The sequence below is a fragment of the Macaca mulatta genome, chromosome 4 (assembly GCF_049350105.2).
Source record: "Macaca mulatta isolate MMU2019108-1 chromosome 4, T2T-MMU8v2.0, whole genome shotgun sequence".
Taxonomy (NCBI): Eukaryota; Metazoa; Chordata; class Mammalia; order Primates; family Cercopithecidae; genus Macaca; species Macaca mulatta.
Genome location: NC_133409.1, coordinates 176,007,569 through 176,029,510, shown reverse-complemented (window position 1 = coordinate 176,029,510; position 21,942 = coordinate 176,007,569). Strand labels below are relative to the sequence as shown.

At 45.6% G+C, this 21,942-nt stretch overlaps 1 protein-coding gene across 11 annotated transcripts in view; it reads left to right on the top strand.

Moving 5' to 3' along the window:
• The window catches only part of RREB1 (ras responsive element binding protein 1), a 201,365-nt gene that overhangs the window by 116,999 nt on the left and 62,424 nt on the right, over positions 1-21,942 (top strand). For all 11 annotated transcript variants that reach the window (XM_078000970.1, XM_078000972.1, XM_078000968.1 and 8 more), the window contains exons 2-6: positions 8,433-8,551; positions 13,081-13,204; positions 14,152-14,364; positions 19,672-19,761; positions 21,513-21,676. In XM_078000970.1, coding sequence (XP_077857096.1) covers positions 14,194-14,364; positions 19,672-19,761; positions 21,513-21,676 — 425 coding nt within the window. In that variant the 5' untranslated portion in view covers positions 8,433-8,551; positions 13,081-13,204; positions 14,152-14,193. The remainder of the gene's footprint in view (positions 1-8,432; positions 8,552-13,080; positions 13,205-14,151; positions 14,365-19,671; positions 19,762-21,512; positions 21,677-21,942) is intronic.

The following is a 21,942-nucleotide window of genomic DNA, read 5'->3' as shown; positions in this document are numbered from 1 at the left end:
TGTCATGTACTTTTTAAGTTATGCTGTAATTATTTATTCTTGCACATGCTTTTGGAATCTTAAGGTATTATGCAGAGAGGACAAGTGTTACGCAAAATAGATTGTCCCCTTAGAAGTGCGGAATCTGAAAGTCAGAAGAGTCTTCTAACCTGGTCTCCCACCCATTGCTGGACTGGGGTTTTTTGTTTGCTTTTTATTAACCTTCAAGCAGAGGTTACCTACCCTCTGCTTGAAGACTCCTGGGGACAGCGAGCTCATTACCTTATCTGGCCTCTATCCATCTGAGGGCTTAGTTCAAAACTCTGGTTTAAAGAATTGTGGCGCTCCAGAGTTGCTTATTTGTGCCTCATTCCTTCCACGGTGGACCCGTGCAATGAGTGTGCCCGTCTTCCACACACCAGTCCTGTAGCTTTTGTAGCTAGCTCTTGTCTTCATTCTGTTAGCCATTTCCAGTTTTCCCCTTGACTTGGTTTCCCAGTCCTCTAGCTTGCTAATGACCCTTCTCTGAATGGTTTTTCAAAGACCCTTCTTGTGGTACAGTGGAAAGTACGAGATTTTTGGAGTCAGACAATCCCAGGCTAGACTCCTGGCTCTGCCCTTTAAAAACTGTGCTATATCTAGCAAATAGCCTAATCATTACCTTCCAAGATTTGGGGGAGGATTAAATATATGTAAAGTGCCTAGCATATTTCTAGCATGGAGTTTGTGTCACAAGTACCAGTGCCCCAGTTTATCAGGGAAGGGGTGTCTGGAAAAAATAAAATTGGATGCACATTAGATTTCCAGTATACTCTGAGTTGAATCCCGTTTTCTGTTACTTACAGCAACATTCTTTTCTGTTTTCAAATTCCTCAACCAAGGTGGGTTAGGGAGGCCTCTCCCTACCCTTTCGTGTACCTGATAAGCCAGGAGAGCAGATCTTAGGGTGGGACAGGGCAGGGGAGCTGCTCAACTTAATCCCCTGCAGAGTCATCTTTAACCTTGGCCCAGGAGACCCTGCCCTGCCCTAGGGGTAGGTGAGGGTGCCCTGTGGGCCCTCCATCCCTGTGGTCCAGCATGGGTGCTTCCTTATTAGAGCATAGCCCACCTTGGCCACCCAGAGTAGAGGATGATACACGTTTCTGCTAAGTTAGGCAACAAAGTGATGAAATACCAGGTCCTGGCAGGCAGGCTGAAAAACAATGTTTAGGAAAAGTCTGGCTTTTTTGGGGAAAGGGCCAGGGACTCAACTCTTCCCACAGCTGAGCGCCGAGGGCTGCTGTGTCCCCTCCCAGGGGAGCAGGGTGCTGTGTGACAAATGGCTGCCATTTAGCAGCTGTGTCTTGGCCTTGCAAATCTGGCAGTAGTTAGGTCCTGGCAGGAAGACTTGCTCCCTGGAGAAGAGCTACAAGAAGTGGAGTCAGCTTCTTCATAGTCCTCACGTACTAGCAGGAAAGCTTATCATTGCGACTGTGCCCCATTTCCTTCCCTTAAAGAAGCACAGAGCCTTGCAGAGAGGTGCAGGAAGAAGCATGGGGTACCACAGGATGGTTTTATCTGGCATTGTCCAGAGAATCTCCCCAGCTCTCCCATGGTTCGTGTTTTAAATACTCAATCTGACTGACATAGGTAAGTTTGGTAGGCAGGGACTCTGTCTTCCCAGTCAACGTGTGCCTCCCTGCTGAAGTTATATGTAATATAGTAATTTAAATGTCCAAGTGATTTTTAAGAGAAGCTGCTTCCTGCATGGAACCTATTACTCTGCACTAAGCTGCTCCCTCCTCCACACTTTACAAAATATTGAAGTTTTCCTTTACCTCAGAACAACCGACATTGCTTTTGAAAAGGAGCATCAGTAGCTTGTGTTATTTCTAATAAAATGCTCCAGGTCAAGACCAGCAGAGCATCTGAAACCTAGTCAGAGTAAGGAGCAGACACCCTGGCCTGTGAGAATGACCTCTGATTTTTCTTCCTCCACTCTCTGGTCCCATTAAGAGACAAACTGTAGTAGACAGTGAGCATTTTCTAAGGCTGTAAGAGGGAACCTCAGGGCTGCGTGTCTCCCCTTGAAGTTATCTCCCTAACTGTTCTCCCGTCACCTGCCCCTTGTTGCTCACTCCTCACTGCCTGGGAGCAGCAGAGAGGCGAGGGAGAGTACCCGGGGCCACCAGGAATCCTGGCTGAAGGGCTCAGGTTTGGAGGTGATTCCACAACCCCCTCCAAGGAGCTTTTTGGGAGGTAGCACAGGCTTGGCAACTGCTATTTGCTGGAGAGAAGGCTTTTAGGGTCCAGGGCTGCTTGAAGGCCCAGGCCCATGTGGCTTTGCCAGCCATGCACTGCAGGCTGGCCTTGCCTGTCTGAAGCCTACCTCTGATGTGTTTTTGTTCCTGAGGAAGCCCTGCATAGATTCATTCCTCCCTATCCCTTATTTATTATTATTTTTTGTTGTGGTAGATAAAGCCAAAGTTAGAAATGGGGATCTTTGTCTCTGATCCAGGGCCTTGGTTTTTGCTCTGGAGGTGTATGATAAGCCAAGCAACTTCTCCCAAATCTTCACTAAAGGAAGGTTTTCAGGGAGATCCTGGGCTTCTTCATGAGCTGGTTCTCAGGGCTGGATGGAAGCCTCTAGAGAGCTGGTAACTCAGAAACTTACACTGCTGCACCAGCCCCCCAGAGGGTTTCTGACTCAGTAGGTCTGGGGTGGGACTGAGAATTTGCATTTCCAATAAAGGGCTGGATGCTTCTGCCCTTGGGGCTTGGTGGAGGGTCTGTAGTAGTTAATTTCTCCCTGCATTGTGTTGATGGATCTTCTCTGCAAGGTCAGCTCATCAGATAGGACTGGACTGTTCAGGATTCAGGCAGAGCCTACCTTGCTTGGCTGCTTCTAGAACACAAGGGTATAGAACGTGAAGTGTCCCATCACTTTGCAGAGCAAGCGTAGTGTTTCCGAACTCTTGCCCGCTGCAGCGAACCTTTCAGACTGAGGTGGAAGTCCAGTTTTGCCTCCTGCCAGGGAGAGGAAGGCAGAGGTGAAGGGGGAGGAGAGCACTCCTCCTTCCTGCCTTGACCGGGACGGAAATGGAAAGCCAGGTGCTGAGCATCTGGAAGGGCAGCAGTGATGCAGAGCGAGATTACTAGAAGTCAGAGAATGTGACTAAGGGAGCGCACCTGTGCTCTCCAGCCATGGGCCAGGAGTCACACACTTTTCCAGAAGAAATTTAACAGAGGTCAGAAACTGGATTTATTGCATTGTTCTACCACGCAGCAGCTCTAGGATCTTGGAGACGAGTGTTTGTTTCTCAGCCTTTGTTTTTATGGCTGTACAGTGGGAACAATCCTCATGGTTGTTGTTATGAGGATTAAATGAGACAATGCGTGTGGCACGTGGCGCTCAAAAATTGTTAGCCATGATTTTGATGGCACAATTAGAGGTAAGTGTGTCCTGGAATTTGGAACCAAGAGCCATAGGTCAGTGGGAGTCATGTGGAACATGGCCGTGAGGGATGGGGTCAGGAGAGGAGTGCAGGCAGATATTCTGGGGCAAGGAACTGAGCAGAGAGGGTAACCATGGGGACTGGTGTGCAACGGGGCCAGAAGGTAGACTGAGGCCAGAGCATGGAGACCACTGAATGGCAGGTTAAAGAGCCTGACGATTAGTCTTTTTGTTGTTGTTGTTGTTTTTGAGATAGAGTCTTGCCCTGTTCACCAGGCTTGAGTACGGTGGCATCATTCTAGCTCAGTGCAGCTTCGAACTCCTGGGCTCATGCAATCCTCCTGCCTCAGCCTCCCAAGTAGCTGGGACTGCAGGAGGGTGCTACTATACCTGCCTAATATTTGAATTTCTGGTAGAGATGTGGTTTCACTTCATTGCCCAAGCTGGTCTCAAACTCCTGGTCTTAAGTGATCTTCCCACTCGGCCTCCCAAAGTGGTGGGATTAGAGGCATGAGCCACTGTGCCTGGCTTGCTGTAGTCTTCAGAGGATGAGAGTATAAGAATGTTCTGGAGCTCAGAAGACACCCAAAGAGGAGGCTGACATATATCTTGGGTCCCAAGTTTGCTGCCCCCCTTCACCTCTGCACTTTTGTCTTGAATGTGCCAAGGGATACATCCCCCGCCCACCTCTTTTTTTTTTTCTTTATCAGAGATGGGTTTTGTGTTTCCCAGGCTGGTCTTGAACTCCTAACCTCAAGTGATTCTCCTGCCTCTCTGTCCCAAAGTGCTGGGATTATAGGCGTGAGCCACCACGCCCAGCTCCCCCCAATCTCTTAGGAGCCCCTTCTCACCCAGGAAGAGAAGATCGGAGTTGGCTGAAGCAGCTCCCGGTGCCCCATGGTGTAGGGGCCTGCTTAGATGCTGAGAGGCGCTGTGTGACACGCTAAGGCTCCTGTCTTACCAAAGCCTGTGCCAGCCACGGGTTGGCGGTGGCGGTGGCGGGGGGGTGACTTTCGTGGGTTGCCGCCCTATCCAAGGCATAGCCTGGACCCTAAGCCAAGAAACACATCAACTTTCTGGAACTCAAAGCCGTCATCACAGCTGTCTCAGCCTTCAGAGCACATGTGAGGTGGTGAGAAGAACTGTTTTGCCCTGAGCTTTGCAGGCAGAACAGGCATGGCCCTCGTGGAACATTTAGCTAGGTTTGATTCTGTCCCCAGCCTAGCCAAGACTCGGCCCGTCCTTCAAGAGATGCCTTTGCTATTTGTCAAGCTCCCTCCTGGCTCAGACCATTTTAGTGTCTGAACTGTGAACTCAAACTCTTAGCCTGTCCTGGGTTGGCCTGAACTGGTTAACTAGGCTCTTACACAGCATGCATCAGCCATCCTAAGTACTTGTGGGCATTGTGGAGGCTCTGCACTGCGCCCCTCCTGGTCAAGTGTTGTAAAACCCACTGCTCTGTCATCTGTGGGTACATTTTTTTTCAGGGCCTCAACCATCATCCTAGGCATCTAAACTTATTCCACATTTCCTGGGGGCCTTAGGTCAGAGTTTAGATTTCACTTCAAGAACCCTGAGGAGGCTAGGCGCGGTGGCTCATGCCTGTAATCCCAACACTTTGTGAAGCCAAGGTGGTTGGATCACCTTAGGTCAGGAGTTTGAGACCACCCTGGCAAACATGGCGAAACCCTGTCTCTATTAAAAATACAAAAATTAGCTGGGCATGGTGGTGCACGCCTGAGATATGAGAATCACTTGAACCCAGGAGGCGGAGGTTGCAGTGAGCCAAGATCACATCACTGCACTCCATCCTGGATGACAGAATCAGACTATCTCAAAAACATGGGGGGAAAAAAAAACACTTCAGGTTCTTGCCTATAATCCCAGCACTTTGGGAGGCTGAGATGGGTGGATCACTTGAGGCCAGGAGTTCAAGACCAGCCTGGGCAACATGGCGAAACCCTAAAAACCCAATTTTAGTCTCGACTAAAAATGCAAAAACTAAAGTTAGCCGGGCATGGTGGCACACACGCCTGTAATCCCAGCTACCCGGGAGGCTTGAGGCATAAGAATCGCCTGAACCAGGGAGGCAGAGGTTGCAGATTGTGCCACTGCACTGCAGCCTTGGCGACAGAGTGAGACTACATCTCAAAAAAAAAAAAAAAAAAAAAAAGGAAAGAAACCCTCTGGTTTTTCAGAAGCTGGGATGCAGCCCTTATCTTTCATCTTTTCATTGCTATCTCCTTAGACCTGGAGACCTGCCCCTTAATCTTCTGTTTCTGGCTTTACATAGCATTGTCCCTTATCTCCCCCGGGGCTTGGGGGCTGGCCTTTCCCTCCCCCCACAGAGGGACTTCCGCCCTCTCTTAGTCCTCCTGCCTCCATTGGCTTTGCATAAATCTTGTGGGAGTGCAAATCCAGAAATTCAGCAGCCTCCACCAACAACCAGATCCAGCCTTTCTGTCACATTTCACCTACGGGAGTCATCTTTAGGGCGCTACTGGTCTTTCTTTTACTTTTTTTTTTTTTCCTGAGGCACTGTTGGTGGAGCTAAGGGGTATCTCAAAGTTTCTTCTAATAACTCTTTTGTACTTTTCCACTCTTCAAGCTCTGCAACTCCCTCAGGCCTAATAGAACCCAAAACAAACAGCCTAGTGAACTCTGGCTTTATATTGCAAGACATTCTCAATATTCAAATCATTTACACCCAAGGGCAAGGGGATGGGTGTTTCAAGGTCAAGACTCTCAGCCTAGCCCTCCTTGTTTAAAACCGTCCTCTCCCCCTTGCTATCCTGTGGCTTCCGGGAAGCTACTCGGTGGACCTTTTTTTGAGATGTCTTTTTAAAATGAAGGGAAATAAAATGGAATGAAGGGGAAGTAGCAGGTGTAAATTTTAATGAAAGTCTTAGCTATATGCTAGAAAGTTTTAATTTCAGACACTTGTTCTGACTCTGAAGTGTGTTTATTGTGTTTATGTGGTTTTTTTGAGATGGATTCTCACTCTGTCGTCCAGGCTGGAGTGCAGAGGCGCAATCTCGGCTCACTGTAACCTCCGCCTCCCCGGTTCAAGTGATTCTCCTGCCTCAGTCTCCCAAGTAGCTGGGATTGCAGGCGTGCGCCATGATGTTCACCTAATTTTTGTATTTTTAGTAGAGATAGGGTTTTGCCATGTTGGCTAGGCTGGTCATGAACTCCTGACCTCAGGTGATCCACCTGCCTCAGCCTCCCTAAGTGCTGGGATTGTAGATGTGAGCCACCGCGCCTGGCCTATTTATTTTTTTAAAATTTTTGTTATATCTTTTTATTTTGAAGTGTGTTTTTATTAATTATGAGTAAAACTATGGCTCATGCTATTTATTTGAAGATCTTGGCAGTTTCTAGAAAAAAACCAAATGGCTATTCCTGTCCGGGCTTTGTTCCTAATAAAATTTATCATTAATTAAAATATGAAAAAAGAACAATAACTTTGCTTTAAAAAAAAAAGGCAATATTTAATTTCACCTTAGATGGGTGAAGATAGTCTGAAAGGATGTTTGTGCATTTCTGAAAACTCCATGGGTATTTTTAATAAAATGGACTTGATTCATAGTTTACAAGATGGCAGGTCATATATCACGCAAAACAGGGATTCTTACCCTGCTGTCCCTGGGTGGGTTTCTAGGGTCCCTGACCCTCCTGGTACTGAATGAAAATGTTGAGTATAGAGTATGTGCATTTTTTCAGTGGGGTGGGGGGCATAATGTTCAGTTTGAGGGTCTCTCCCCTTCTGTGGGACAGGGTCCACCCCTGTGGGTTAGTACTGAGGTTCATGGTGACAGCTGTGTGGCACAGATGGGCAGCTTGTCTCTAGAAGCTCCAGAAGGGAAATAAAAGTGAGAAAATATGCCAAGCAGTTGTTTCTTCCCCGGCGTTGTCCGTGTGGGGTTTATTTTACCTCTGAGTTTTCTCCCAGTTTTGTGCTCTTCACCTTAGCTGAGGGAGGCTGTGTTGAGAGCAGAGAATGTGGCCACATGCTGTAGCTCTGGGAAATGCTGCATTCCAATTTTCTCCCAGCACAGGGCTTTGAAGCCCTTGACACCCCAGAGCAGACTTGCTCAAACTTTTGAAGGGCACGTGTAATTTGAGACGGTTTCTGCATCTTCCCTACAGAAGGAGAAGGTCTGCATTTGGTCCTATTTGACGTGTGTTAGCAACACTTTCTTCTCACACCTGCAAGAGGATGTAATCATCTCTCCTCTACTTTAAGGCACTGTTCAGTTGTATATTTCTTATTATTTATTTTTTGAGACAAAGTCTGGCTCTGTTGCCCAGGCTGGAGTGCAGTGGTGCAATCTCAGCTCACTGCGACCTCTGCCTCCTGGGCTGAAGCCATCCTCCCACCTCAGCTCCAGAGTAGCTGGGACCACAGGCACTGCCACCACACCCAGCCAATGTTTGTGTTTTTTATAGAGACAGGGTTTCACCATGTTGCCCAGGCTGGTCTCGAACTCCTGAGCTAAATGATCTGCCCAGTTTTGGCCTCCCAAAGTGCTGGGATTACAGGCATGAGCCATTGCTAGTTGTATATTTCTTAATTTCTTCGACTGTCTTTTTTTTCCCCCCTCTGTTTCTGATAGTACTAATTGCTGCCTTGCTTTTCTCTTCTTGTTAAACTGGCAGTCTGCAGGTATCTGCTGTGAACATGCCATTAGGATGCACGAAGCTCCACCTCCACCGGGGAGCCAGTGGTCCGAGCCATTCTCACATTCTCACATTATGCTGCCCTTGACATTGCTGGAATGTGACTGGGGGAGAGGGGTGTCCTTGTCTGTTCAAGGCACACTCAGCTCCAAGCTCTTACTTGGATGTTGATGGGACAACTCTGGATGGAATCAGCCTGGCTCCTGGCAGCTGGCTTGTAATCGCAGGCAAGGGATGGGAAATGTTTTCTAGTCCTAATTTGTGACTCCCGGTGATGTTGAGCAGAGGACCATTTCTGGTCTTAATCCTCTTTTAACATCATCTTTTCTTGTTTTTGTAGGTTGCTCCGACTGTGTGCTCCAGGAGTGGTGGCTCTGAGGTGTGACCCTGCCCACCTTTGGGCCCAGCCAGGTTCAGCCCCCCAGTAAGGAGGGCAGCTTGATAACACAAAGAAAACAGGTTAGTGAAGTGGTTTTGACTCTCAGTGAGTCACAATAATGCTGAACGTCGAGTCTTCCCATGCTCTCCCCTCCTACCCTCCCCACTTCCCTTTTAATTGTCGTCCCCCTTTCCAGGTCCTCCTGAGGCTTTGGTGCAAAATCATGTTGAAATTGTAACTAGGCCAGGCACGGTGGCTGACACCTATAATTCCAGGACTTTAGGAGGCTGAGGCGGGCAGATCACTTGAGGCCAGGCATTTGAGACCAGCCTGGCCAACATGGCAAAACCCCATCTCTATTAAAAATACAAAAAATTAGCCAGGCGTGGTGGCGTGTGCCTGAAATCCCAGCTACTCAGGAGACTGAGGCATGAGAATCGCTTGAACCTGGGAGGCAGAGGTTGCGGTGAGCTGAGATAGTGCCACTGCACTACAACGTGGTCAATAGAGTGAGACTGTCTCACAAAAAAAAAAAAAAAGGAAAGAAATTATAACTATAACTTGTTAGTTCTTGATCTGATGGGCTTGAAATGTGGGATGAGAAAGGGTGCCAAGGGTTTGTCAGGAAGCAACACTTTGGACATCTCATTTTTTTTTTTTTTTCTTTCTCTCCCTCTCTCCCCTCCAAATCCAGACCATGTGTGTTAAAAACTGGAACACCAGGTTCATCTGCTTGGTAATGTTGATCATATCTATGACTTGGGAACTTCATCTGGCTTCCCAGTGCTTTCTGATTCCAGTTGGAAGAGATTATATTAGAATATAACCAGTGATACTTATTTTTAAGAGACAGGGTCTCACTCTGTCGCCCAGGCTAGAATGCAATGGTGTGATCATTGCTCACTGCAGCTTTGAACTCCTGAGCTCCTGTGATCTTCCCACTTGGCCTCCCAAGTATCTGGGACTATATGACACATGCTGCCACACCCGGCTTCTCTTCCCCCTCCTTCCCCCCCTCCCTTCCCTTCTCTTCTCTTCTCTTCTCTTCTCTCTTCTTTCTTCTTTCTGTCTGTCTTTCTGTCTTCCTTTCTTTCTTTCTCTTTCTTTCTTTCTTTCTTTCTTTCTCTTTCTTTCTTCCTTTCTTTCTTTCTTTCTTTCTGTCTTTCTGTCTTTCTGTCTTTCTGTCTTTCTGTCTGTCTTTCTTGTCTCTCTTGTCTTTCTTGATGGAGTCCTGCTCTGTCACCCAGGCTGGAGTGTGATGGGGCTATCTCAGCTCACTGCAACCTCTGCCTCCTGGGTTCAAGCGATTCTCCTATCTCAGCCTCCTGAGTAGCTGGGATTACAGGCATGTGCCACTACGCCCGGCTAATTTTTATAGTTTTAGTAGAGATGGGGTTTTGCCATGTTAGCCAGGCTGCTCGAACTCCTGACCTTAGGTGATCTGCCCGCCCTGGCCTCCCAAAGTGCTGGGATTACAGGTGTGAGCCACTGTGCCCGCCCCTGGCTGATTTTTATTTTGTATAGATGGGGTCTTGCTGTGTTTCCTAGGCTTGTCTCAAATTCCTGGGCTCAAGCCATCCTCCCACCTCAGCCTTCCAAAGTGCTGGGATTACAGGTGTGAGCCACCACACCTGGCCTTATTTTATAATAATAACATATATTATTATTAATACTGGGGTGATGTCAGAGAGAAGAAATGTTACAGAGGAAAGAATGAAAAGTCTAGGATTGTAAATATCCAGAAAGAAAAAAATTCTTCGTGAATAGACCATAAAAATGTTAGAAATGATCTTTTATTCCCTGAGATTGAGTATCAGAGGGTTTAGGTTGCTTAGTTGGGCTATTGTTCGAAAATTGTCCAGGATGTGGTTATAGGGTAGATAGGACCAACTAATACTGGCCAGCTTGCTCTGGTTAGATGATCATGTAGAAGAGCCCACATGTTATGGTGGGTTTTTTCCAACATAGAACAATGAGCTCCATTGTGCCGTGCAGCATCTTCTTCCCCTTCTGCCCTGCTCTGTGGTCCTGAAGGAAGAACTCAAATAGAAGACATAAGAACAAACTGAAGTACAATCTTGTCACAGCCCAAGGGGCTGGTTGTTGGTTGCTTCTGGAACAAATTCTCAGGGATGAGGCCAGTGACTCTTTTCTTTCTTTCAAACAGTGTAGCTGGGAGTTTCATTTTATTAATTACGCTTTCAGATTAGAGATGAGTCTCTATTTTTTAATTGCTATTTACTTAAAATAGGAAAAGGAAGTAAATGTAAGTGATCTCGGTGTCATCAGTGGTTAGTGTCACACTTTATACTTTATCCCCAAGGAAGAAATACATTTAGCAAATATTTTCCTGCCCAGACAAAATGGGAAACAACAAGGCTCTTCTCCTTTTCAAGTGGGATAAGCTTTTGCAATTTTCAGCCCTTACATTGATTGACTATACTGACTGTTGCTAGGCTTTCTGTATTTAAGACACTTAGGTAGTTTGCAAGAATGTATCTTTGATAACATGACTGAGAATAATTCTTACTGGCAATTTGGCCCTGTTTAGTGAATATGTTTTTGTCAGTTTACTTATTATTTCCCTCCTCTCCAGTTTCTTCCCTTATTCAATGATATAATTAGAATTTTTTTTTAATAACTTAAAATTTTACATTTAGTCTTAAAGGTGTTTAACCTGTTCCCAGACTTGAGCAAACTCTACCACATTTTTCTTTTCTTTTTCTACACAGACACACACACACACACACACATAGATTTTGTTGTTTGTTTGTTTGTTTTTGCTTTTACAATTTGAGATGGGGTCTTGCTGTTTTGCCTAGGCTGGACTTGAACTCCTGGGCTCAAGCAATCCTTCCGCCTTAGCCTCTGAAGTAGCTGGGAGTAGCCCTCTTTTCTAAATGTAGTAATGTGACAAAAGCAAGATAATCTTCAAAACTCATAGTATAAATTGGTGGAAAGTTTGTAACAATTACAGGAAAGATAGATTTCTAGTTAGTTATGTTATAATTTTCTGTACATTAAAATTATGAGGGAGATACACGTATTTAAAAGGAGGTGGTGAATTCAGTATTGAAGGTATCCATTTATGAATCAAGTACGTAATTACGTGATTGATTACAAAAACTCTAGGAAACTGATGACTCTCTTTTTAGTAGTCCATTAAGAAAAAAGTATGTGTACACACTCGTGTGCACTTTGTGTCTACATGTTTTTTCCCTATAGAGAAATTGCCCAAAGTAAACCTTCAAAGACAGTTAAAAACAGGAAGTTTGAAGCACAGTTCTTTTTTTTTTTTTTTTTTTTTTTTTAATTTTTAAAAATCATCTGTAGAGATAGGGTCTTGCTGTGTTGCCTAGGCTGGTCTCGAACTCCTGGGCTCGAGTGATCCTCCCACCTTGGCCTCCCAAAGTGCTGAGATTACAGTTGTGAGCAACTGTGTCCGGCCTGAAGCACAATTCTTCATAAATTTAAGGGGTTTGCTGGCATGGGGAAAGGCCATGGAAAGATGAGAGTGTAGATTTTTTTTGGCTGTAGCTTTCCTCTCTTTATGGAGAAAGATGGGGGCAAAGAGGCTGGATCCACAGTCTCAAATTGTGTGTTTCTGCAGTTAGTCCTTTTACCTACCAGTTGGAAAACCATTTGATTCACATTTTCAAAATGTCTGTTAACAAGGAAGGCACATCTTGTCTCTTTACAAGACAAATACTTTCCCTAAGATTCCCTTTTGCCCGTTTGGTAAGAATTTAGGCTGGTGCCGCACGTTTATAACTGCTCTGGGTGGTACCATTTCTCACATGCTGGGTCATATCCCCTAAAGTTGGAGGAGGAACCCATGAGAAATCATATTCTTTCTTGTGTTGTTCCTACACATTCTCTTTACAGCTGAGATGATGAGCTTGATCTTCAGCTGCTGTTGTGGACTTACATAATTTATTAGCACACAATGTGAGATAATAGGATATTAATATCCTACTACCTTATGGTAGGGCTTCAGCTAAAGAATATCCTCCTAGATAAAATGAGGGAAGTGTAGACTTCCTACCTACTGACTGGACCTGTAGCCATAATAGTTCTAGTTGCAAGGAACACACATGGCTTGAAGAAGTAAATTGTGACACGGCCATGGGCCATAGTTTTCCCTTTGGTCATTCTTTTCATGTCGCCAGGTTTCTTTTAGGTCTGTCCTGAGAGGGTCTAAACTCAGCCTTTAGTGAATGCCTGAACTGTTGTGTCTTTGGTTACTTTTAGGTGAAGGCATGAGATGAGTCAAGTGGAGCCTGAGCATTCTTGCAAAGGACTGAGGCACAGTGTGAAAGAAAATATGATGTATGGGTATAAATATGAGCTTCAGAAAGTGAAATTTTACTGCAGAGTCCTTTTGGCTGTTGGGAGTGTGCATAACAGGCAGTACTGTAGGGGTTAAGATAAGGTTGAGAAACAGCTACAGAATGTGGTTTTGGAAGAAAGAAAGGCAGACGTTGCCTCTCATTTGTACTCCTTGCAGTGTTGTGAATATAGTGGTCTAAGATTATAGCAAATAAATGATAACAGTTTTTTCTTCACTAAGTGAAAAGATGTTCACTTTGGACCTTTGCTTCCCTTCCAGTGTCAACGAGTACTACCGAGAGAAGGAGAAAAGAGGTCAACACAGACTCATTTTCTACTCCATGTGAATGATAGCTACAGCAGGGGGAAGTTTCATAGTCTATCAGTTGGGTCAGAAAATGGAGGTAATCAGCAGTGTGGTGGGGGGGGTTCTTCTTTCCATTTTCTAGGGTATGTTACCTGCTTTATATATATATATATATATATATATATGTATTTTTTTTTTTTTTTTTTGGAGACGGAGTCTCGCTCTGTCGCCCAGCCCAGGCTGGAGTGCAGTGGCGCGATCTCGGCTCACTGCAAGCTCCGCCTCCCGGGTTCACGCCATTCTCCCGCCTCAGCCTCCCGAGTAGCTGGGACTACAGGCGCCCACAACCGCGCCCGGCTAATTTTTTGTATTTTTAGTAGAGACGGGGTTTCACCGTGGTCTCGATCTCCTGACCTTGTGATCCGCCCGCCTCGGCCTCCCAAAGTGCTGGGATTACAGGCGTGAGCCACCGCGCCCGGCTATATATATATTTTTAAGAAACAGGCTTTTATATGTCAATTTGAAACTTGTAACTCTGATAGTGTTGGCTTCTCAAATCTCTTATAAAATTCAGGCTCCCCATCAAAATCACTGTATTGCAGCAGTGGAGTTTAATGAAACCCGATGTTTCTCATCACTAGTTTTAGGTCTAGAACATTTATGTAGTAGTAAATGAGTCTAGGTTCTTAGGAGGGTGCTGGCAGGGTGGTAGCTTTCTGGGCTTTGTAATTGTTAGCTTGGCCTTTCCCACTTCTGCCTAACCCAGATTAGGAAAGGTAAAGAAACCTGCCTCTCATGAGTTTGAGTCCTGTTGGTAGTGCACACTCAGAAAGGAAGCAAGGTTACTTAGTCCTTGGTGTGCCGAGACTTGGTTTAGATGAAAGCTTCCATCATTCTGGGAGTGAATGTGGCCTTTAACTGGAGAAAGACAGTGTTGGATGTTTTTGACCTGAGTTACAATTAGAGTAGCCATGGCCAGTGCCCCCTGGCAATGACAGAAGCCTAAACTTCCCCATGATCACATCAGCAATTTCCAATTTTCAGTTTTATGGCAGAGGCTTCTTAGAAGCTTAAACCCCTGTCCCAATGACGTCAAGTTCGCCCGTTGGCTTGGAAGGTTCAGACCTGTCTTCCATCAACACCATGATGTCGGCGGTCATGAGTGTAGGGAAGGTCACAGAGAATGGCGGGAGCCCCCAGGGCATCAAGTCCCCCTCGAAGCCTCCAGGACCAAATCGGATTGGCAGAAGGAACCAGGTAAGTGTTCACACCTGGTGGTGACCTCTGGTGGGTTCAATCCATGAGAATATTGGGAGATGTTTCCCAGTTTCCTATGATAAAACCTTGGAAGAATATGGAATAAAACGGGTATACCCAGAGGCCTTAATCATTTTTCAAGAGCAAAATTTTCATGACTTATGTTAGTTTCCTTTCGTGGAGAAAGTTTTCTTTGCTGTGGTGTCGATGTTGGTGGAAGTGCCCTTATTTTTGGCCCCACCATTGGATTTTAGCTCAAGCTTTCTTCACGTGATGGCCATGGCAGGGAATGTGACTGATTTCTCTGCTGTGCTGTGGTTTGTTTCCTCATTCACACAGCTGGCTATTTTTAAGTGTCTTCAGATTAGATAGCAAATAAGTACTGCCTGTGCTGGGGCTGCTGTTTAGCTTTCTATCCTTGAAAAAGCACAGAATTTGGCTTCAGATAATTGCACTTAAGATGCTGTTTAGTCATCTTGAATTTTCATTGGGCATCAGATCAGGAGAACACGGTAAAGTAAATAGGTGGAATTGAGAAGGGTTAATGCTGTTATGAAAGTTAATGTCTTCTCTACTGGGAAATAAAATGAATCTTCAATGTACAAATGGGACATTTCCTTGAAAAGGTGTTGCTATCTTGGCAACATATTGTTGAACAGAGGGTAGGTGGAGGAAGGAGGCAGAGAGTGAATACTTCTCATTTCATCTCTGGATCCATGTAATACGAATTGACTTCCTTGTGTTTAAGTTTGGTTTAACTGATTTAATGAGGCTATACTAAATCCTTGGAGAGAAGGAGGTCTTGCATTTGTCTAGGAACCAGAGATGGATGAGAAAGCAAACCTGCTGGGCTTTTGTGAACTCATTTTCTTTTTTATAAATAATCCTACTGTGGCTGTCCTTATACAGAATTCTCTGAGTATTAATATGATGGTTTTCTATACATTCTTAGAAGTAGAGCCTTAATTAAAGCTTCTGATACAACTTTTCCTACAAGAAAAGTTGTACCAGCCCCAAACCCTGCCAGCGGTGTGGGGGAAGATGCGTTTCTCCACACCTTGCTGAGGGATGGGGACCTGGCAGAGGTCAGTGATGTTTTAGCATTGGAACATTGATTCCTTTCTCTCTTCTTTTTTCCTTTTCTCCTCGTGCCTCTCTTCCTATGGGTGCCTGAGAAAATACTCAGCCTGTATGACTGTGGCCTGAGTCGAGAAGGAGCGCTAGCTCTGAGAAGAAAAGGTTTATTTCCACTCTCATGTGACTGTCCATCTATCCATCTCTCCATCCATCAACCCATTGGACAATATGTACCCAGTTCCTATATCCAGCTAGCTGCTGTACCAGGTGCCAGGCATTTGGGGAAGAATAAGACAGACAAGGTTGTCGTCCTCATCCTTCTGCTCTACCAGGAACAAGTGAAGTAATAGGAAGAGCTTTTCCTCAAATAGCTCCAAGTTGTCCCAAGTCCAGCCTCCAGATCAGAGACCGTGGTTAGGGCCCTGGAGGATGCCCACAGCACCCCCCATGTTTGCATGCTAACTGGAGGCTGTCTCTTCAGGTGTGAGGAGGCAATTGTGCAGGTGGGGCAGGGCCGCCTTTCATCCCCCTCCCTTCTTCTCCAGGGATCTGGTATCCTGAGTTTGCTTTTGAAATGGAGGTTCTGGCTAGAGGTAGCCTGGTAAATATAGTTCTTAATCCAAAAGACAAAAGTCAGTGGGGAGAGAGTATGGGGAAGAAGGAAGCAGGCTCCTTACCTGTGGACTAGACAGGGAGGGCTGAGAGAGGGAGCCCGGGGAAAGTCCCATCGATGTGAGCTTAGAGTTCCAGAAGAGATTAGCCACAGCCGGATGCTGACATGGGTGCCAGATTGTTTCATTATGGAATGGTTCGTTATCACATTAGCTGCTAATTTTATCTTTCAACTCAGGAGGTGTGCTCCTTCCACCAGCATGACTGCAATAACTGGATTCAAAATTCTCCATTAGGGTGCTGGGCGTGGTGTCATGTCTCTAATCCCTGCTACTTGGGAGGCGGAGGTGGGAAGATTGCTTGAGCCCAGGGGTTCAAGGCCAGCCTGGGCAATATTATGAGACCCCCATGTCTTATAAAAAACAAAAACAAAATTCTCCAGGAGGGCCTCTCTTCCAGTATCACAGTGCTTTCTTTTCTTGGAGGTTCATTTTATTATTATTATTTTTTTTTTTTTTTAAATAGAGACAGAATCTCTATTTCTCACCAGAGCATGGTTGATTCCTAGTTTCACAAACTATACAGCTAATGTGTGTAAGCTGCCTTAATTACTGTGATATCTGGCTTTGCTTATTTTTTTAAATTATAAAAAAACTTTTTGTAGAGACAAGGTTTCACTATGTTGCCCAGGCTGGTCTCAAACTCCTGGGCTCGAGCGATCCTCCCACCTCAGCCTCCCAAAGTGCTGGGATTACAGGTGTGAGCCACCATGCTTGACCTGGTTAGTTTTAAAAGGTTACATCTAGGTCTGTAGACCTCCTCCCAGGTAACTTGGATTTTGGGGACCTGTATGATGGCTGGCAGCAAAGCACTGCCAGCCTCAGAGGTTGGGGTGTCAGTTCATGAGTCACCCCAGAGTCAACACAAGTCAGCCCCACCAGCCACACGGTGTGCCTGCTGTCTATTGTAAGGTGAATGCAAGAGGATTTTTAAAAAACATTTGTCTCCCCATGGCTGGTCACTTGGAGGCCTTTAAAAAAAAAGTATTTACATCCTATTGGTGACTTAAAAAATTATATATATGTAAAATTGTCTATCTACTAATTTGACAACAATACCCCGGAGATGGAACTCATCCCCAACTTTTGGCCTGGCTGTGAGATATCCCTCCTTGTTAAATCTTACTTTGTTGCTGTTGCTTTCGTTTATCCCCACACCCCTGCCCCATGGGGGTCCTTGGCCAGCTCTACTCCGACTACAGTTGTAGAACTGGGCTGAGAAAGTGTGACACCCCCTCCCCCCATTATACCTCAGAAAGAACTAGAAGTATGATAAATGAGTAAGAACGGGAATTTTTTTTCCCACTGTTTCTAGGATGTTCATGTTTTGTAGAATCCATATTCTTAATTCCTTCTGAGAGTGAGAAAATGTGGAGCATACCTAATTCTCAGACCCAATTCCATAGATTAGAAAAAAGTTTTGGCCAGGCATGGTGGCTGATGCCTGTAATCCCAGCACTTGGGGAAACCGAGGCAGGTGGATCACCTGAGGTTGAGAGTTCAAGACCAGCCTGGCCAACATGGCAAAACCCTGTCTCTACTAAAAATACAAAAATTAGCCGGGCATGGTAGCACACACCTATAGTCCCAGCTACTTGGGAGGTTGAGGCAGGAGAATCGCTTGAACCCGGAAGGCGGAGGTTGCAGTGAGCCACAATCGTGCCACTGCACTCCACCCCGGGCAACAGAGAGAGACTCCATTTAAAAAAAAAAAAAAGTTCCTATTGCTCAGAATGAGACTTGTTTGTCTTTGAAGAGGAGTGAGAGAGAAGGTGGCTGTGAGCTAGACATCATCATGCCTTCATTCCACCTGTCTGGTTTATGGCGCCATTTGTTTTTATAGTCTTCAGGGTGACTTTTATTTTCATCATCTCTCATAAGCAACCACCAGAGTGTTTCCTTTCTGTGCCTTGGGGTTAATCGTTCTTTTGGTCAGACTTTTATATAGCATAGTGGTTTAGGGCATGGACTGTGGAGCAGCTGACCTGGGTTTTAATGCTATGCCTACCACTTAATAGTTCTCTGACTTGAGGCAGGTTACTCGCCTCTGTGTACCCCAGTTTCCTCGTTCAGAAAATGGGATCCGTAATAATGCTTGTCTATTAGTGGTTGTGAAAAAAACCTGATGGTTCTGTGTAGAGTTGAGCACATGGTAAGTGCTCAATAATTGGTGTTATTTGCAAGGAGCAGAAACTCATTCAAATGAATGCAAGTAAAAAGAGGTCTATTGAAAGATGCCCGAGGATAGGAAATGACCCAGAGCCTAGACAGAGCATCCAGCCCTAGGGACAGTGCCCTCCATCCCATTGGGTTAGCACTGACATCTTCCACACTGCTTTCTCCTGACTTGAGCTTGCCCAGGTGCAAGCCTCCTTGGGTTCAGCTCTACCTCTCCATGAACTTTCAATTCAAGTGCTCATAATCACCCAACTTAGTAACTTAGCCATCCTCAAACCTGGGCACATGTCACCATCATCTGGGGAGCTTGTGAGACAAACAGATTTCTGGGGTTCTACTCCCCCCAACCCCAGTCTGCCACTGACTCTGATGTGGCATGTCCAGAATCTGGTTAAATGCATAGAAAAAGCCCCCCAGGTGATTCTGCTGATCTTGAGAAATCTCTTGAGCACCGCAACTCCAAATTACTGGGAGAGGCATCCAAGCCTAGGTCCAGTTAGTTTTGGGTATGTAGACAGGAACCCGTGGTGCTTAGGGACTGTGAGGGTGAGGAGGCAATGATGCACACAGCCTAGAACTCTGCATGAATTATTTGGAAAGAGGATCTGTAGCATAGGGTTAGTGAACGACACTGGCTTTTTCTTAAAAAGGCAAAACATACTGCTTGACCTGTGCATTCTGAGGGAACATAAAAGGAGCCCCCTCAGCAAGTAGTAAACTGGTTCTTTTGTCACCTTCTGTGGAAGTCTTCAATTTGGGTTGGCATTCCTATCAAAGTTGTCGTGATGAGGACAGCAATTTTCTGTGTGATGTTTTTGTTGATTATTTATGAGCAGCATTAAGCAGGTGCTAGCAGTGGGCAGAGGAATCACAGCATGCCCACTGGGTGCACAGCTAGGCACTGAGGGCTTCCCTCTCGGTAAGGTGGGCTCTTCTGTTGAGAACCTTATTATCTCTCATGTGTTCTTGGAGACCTTGAAACCTGTTGGAGGATAGCCCAGGTTGGGCTTGGGGAGAAATGTATTCTTTTCTAGCTCTTCCATGAGTCAGTGCTTAATTTTTCACCATCACGGATGATGAAGTGGTGTCTGTGTAATTAGAATGCTAGTATTTATTGAGTACTTACTATGATCCCAGCACTGTTCTAGTGTTTGGTGTGTGTTACTTTAACCTGCATCACAGCATGGTGTGGTACTGTTTTTCCCATCTTTCAAATGAGGAAACTGAGGCAGACAGAGCAGTGACTTGCACAAGCTCATACCTGGGCAGGTTCTGGAGCCCATGCTCTCAGCTACATAGACACAAGTGCTTATTACAGAAAGAAAAGGCACTCATTGACTGTGATTTGAAATTTATCTTCCCTTTTAATCTTTCTTTTTAGGAAACGAAAGAGGAGAAGTCTTCCTATAACTGCCCCCTGTGTGAGAAGATTTGCACTACCCAGCACCAGCTGACCATGCACATTCGCCAGGTAGACTCCCGCTGTTCTTTTTTTTTTTTTTTTTAAGTCAAGTGCAGTAGTGAGAAGAGGGGAAAGAGTAGAACAAGGAGTTAAACACTCACTGTGGGCAGTCAGTTGAGGTAACTCACGACCTTCGGACCAGCCTATTTTTGATTTAAATTATTCTTCCTAAACAGAGGGCAGGGTAATTGGATTTTAATGGATGAGTTGTAGCTGTGCCTAATTTAAATTTAGTATTTTAAATAATTTTGGGAGGTGGTTATGAAATGACTTTTATATGTGCATATTCCTGTGACAAAGTCCTAGGTCAATGCAGAATTCCTTTTTGGCTAGGTGCAGTGGCCCACGCTTGTAATCACAACATTTTGGGAGGCCCAGATGGGCGGATCACTTGAGGTCAGGCGTTTGAGACCAGCCTGGCCAACATGGTCCAGACCAACCTGTCTCTACCAAAAATGCAAAAATTAGCTGGGCATGGTGGCACACACCCGTAATCCCAGTTACTTGGGAGGCTGAGGCAGGAGAATCACTTGAAAACCCGGGAGCAGAGGTTGCAGTGACCCAAGATTGCGCCACTGCACTCCAGCCTGGGTGACAGACCAGGACTCTGTCTCATAATAAATAAATACATAAAATAAAATAAAATAGAATCACCCTTTTTTTTTTTTTTTAGTGAGACAGAGTCTTGCTCTGTCACCGAGGCTGGAGTGCAGTGGCATGATCTCGGCTCACTGCAACCTCTGCCTCCTGGGTTCAAATGATTCTCCTGCCTTAGATTCCCAAGTAGCTGGGATTACAGGCACCCGCCACCACCCCCAGCCAATTTTTTAAAATTTTTAGTAGAGATGTCGTTTCGCCACATTGGCCAGGCTGGTCTCAAACTCCTGACCTCGTGATCTGCCTGCCTTGGCCTCCCAAAGTGCTGGGATTACAGGCGTGAGCCACAGCGCCCGGCCTAAAATCCCCTTTTAAATTTGAACAAACATCAAGTTAAAGGACCTTTCGTTGTATGTTGCTTGTCGGTATGAACCAAATCCCTTACAGCATAATGAGATCATAGCTGCAACCCTGTTCCTTAGTGTAAATGTACATCACACAGAAGGAAATCTACTCAGCTTGGGGTCTTTTTTTGCTTTTCTCCTTTATTATAAGATTTATCCTCCTTCTTCTGCTATGGCCAATTCATGACAAAATGTTGATGAGTGTAGAACAGTGAAGGATTGATGACCTAGTATAATCATGACATAGTACTGAATAACATCAGGTCACTAAAGTGACTGGGGTTTGAATAGAAATGTTCCTTTTTACCGTCTTTCAGAGGCCGAAACCGCCCTGTGCAGGTTTCAGTTCTCTTTCTCTGACGGCAGGCCTGAGTCATCAAATTTGAAGACGGGACATCGACTCTTTTAATGGGAGGACATATTTCCTTCGCTGTTGAGAGTCCTTCGGCTCATAGGAGTTAATATATGTGGTCAGTGAATCTGTATGTGATTCAAAGAAAGACCTGGGAAGGCTCTTCTGAGCCTTTCAGTAGAAATAGTTTTCAAAACAATGCGGGAATGGAGGAAGATCATACAAAATATTTGTTTGCCTGTTTTCCTGATACATTGTACCCCTTCAAGAAGATACTTAAAATGAAAGAGAAACACATAGCCAAGAAAGTTCATTGGTTTTTTAATAAAGCTCTGGATCTGCATTTCCTAAGAGCTGAGCTTTTGATGCACTTTGTAAGTGACCGCTGTGATCACTGCTTTCTGCAGCACAACACAGACACTGGAGGAGCCGACCACTCATGCAGCATCTGCGGGAAGTCACTGAGCTCGGCCAGCTCCCTCGATCGCCACATGCTGGTGCACTCTGGCGAGAGGCCTTACAAGTGCACTGTGTGTGGCCAATCATTTACCACCAATGGGAACATGCACAGGTGGGTGAGGGTGCCCTTTGCTTGGGGGGTTGGCTGGTACCTGGAGGTTGGCAGGCAGGACAGTGGCCTCTGAGCCTTCAGAAGACTTGCCTAAAGATACAGAGAGTTCTGGAACTGTGTCCGTTGTATGGAAAAACCAGAGATGCACACTATCTCTGGGGTATTCGAGGTGTCGGATCATGGGAAACGGAAGTACCTTGGCAAGGTCTGTGGCCCTTCAGAGTTCTTCAGGATAAAACACAGTCGTTTCCCCTCTGCCAGTTGGA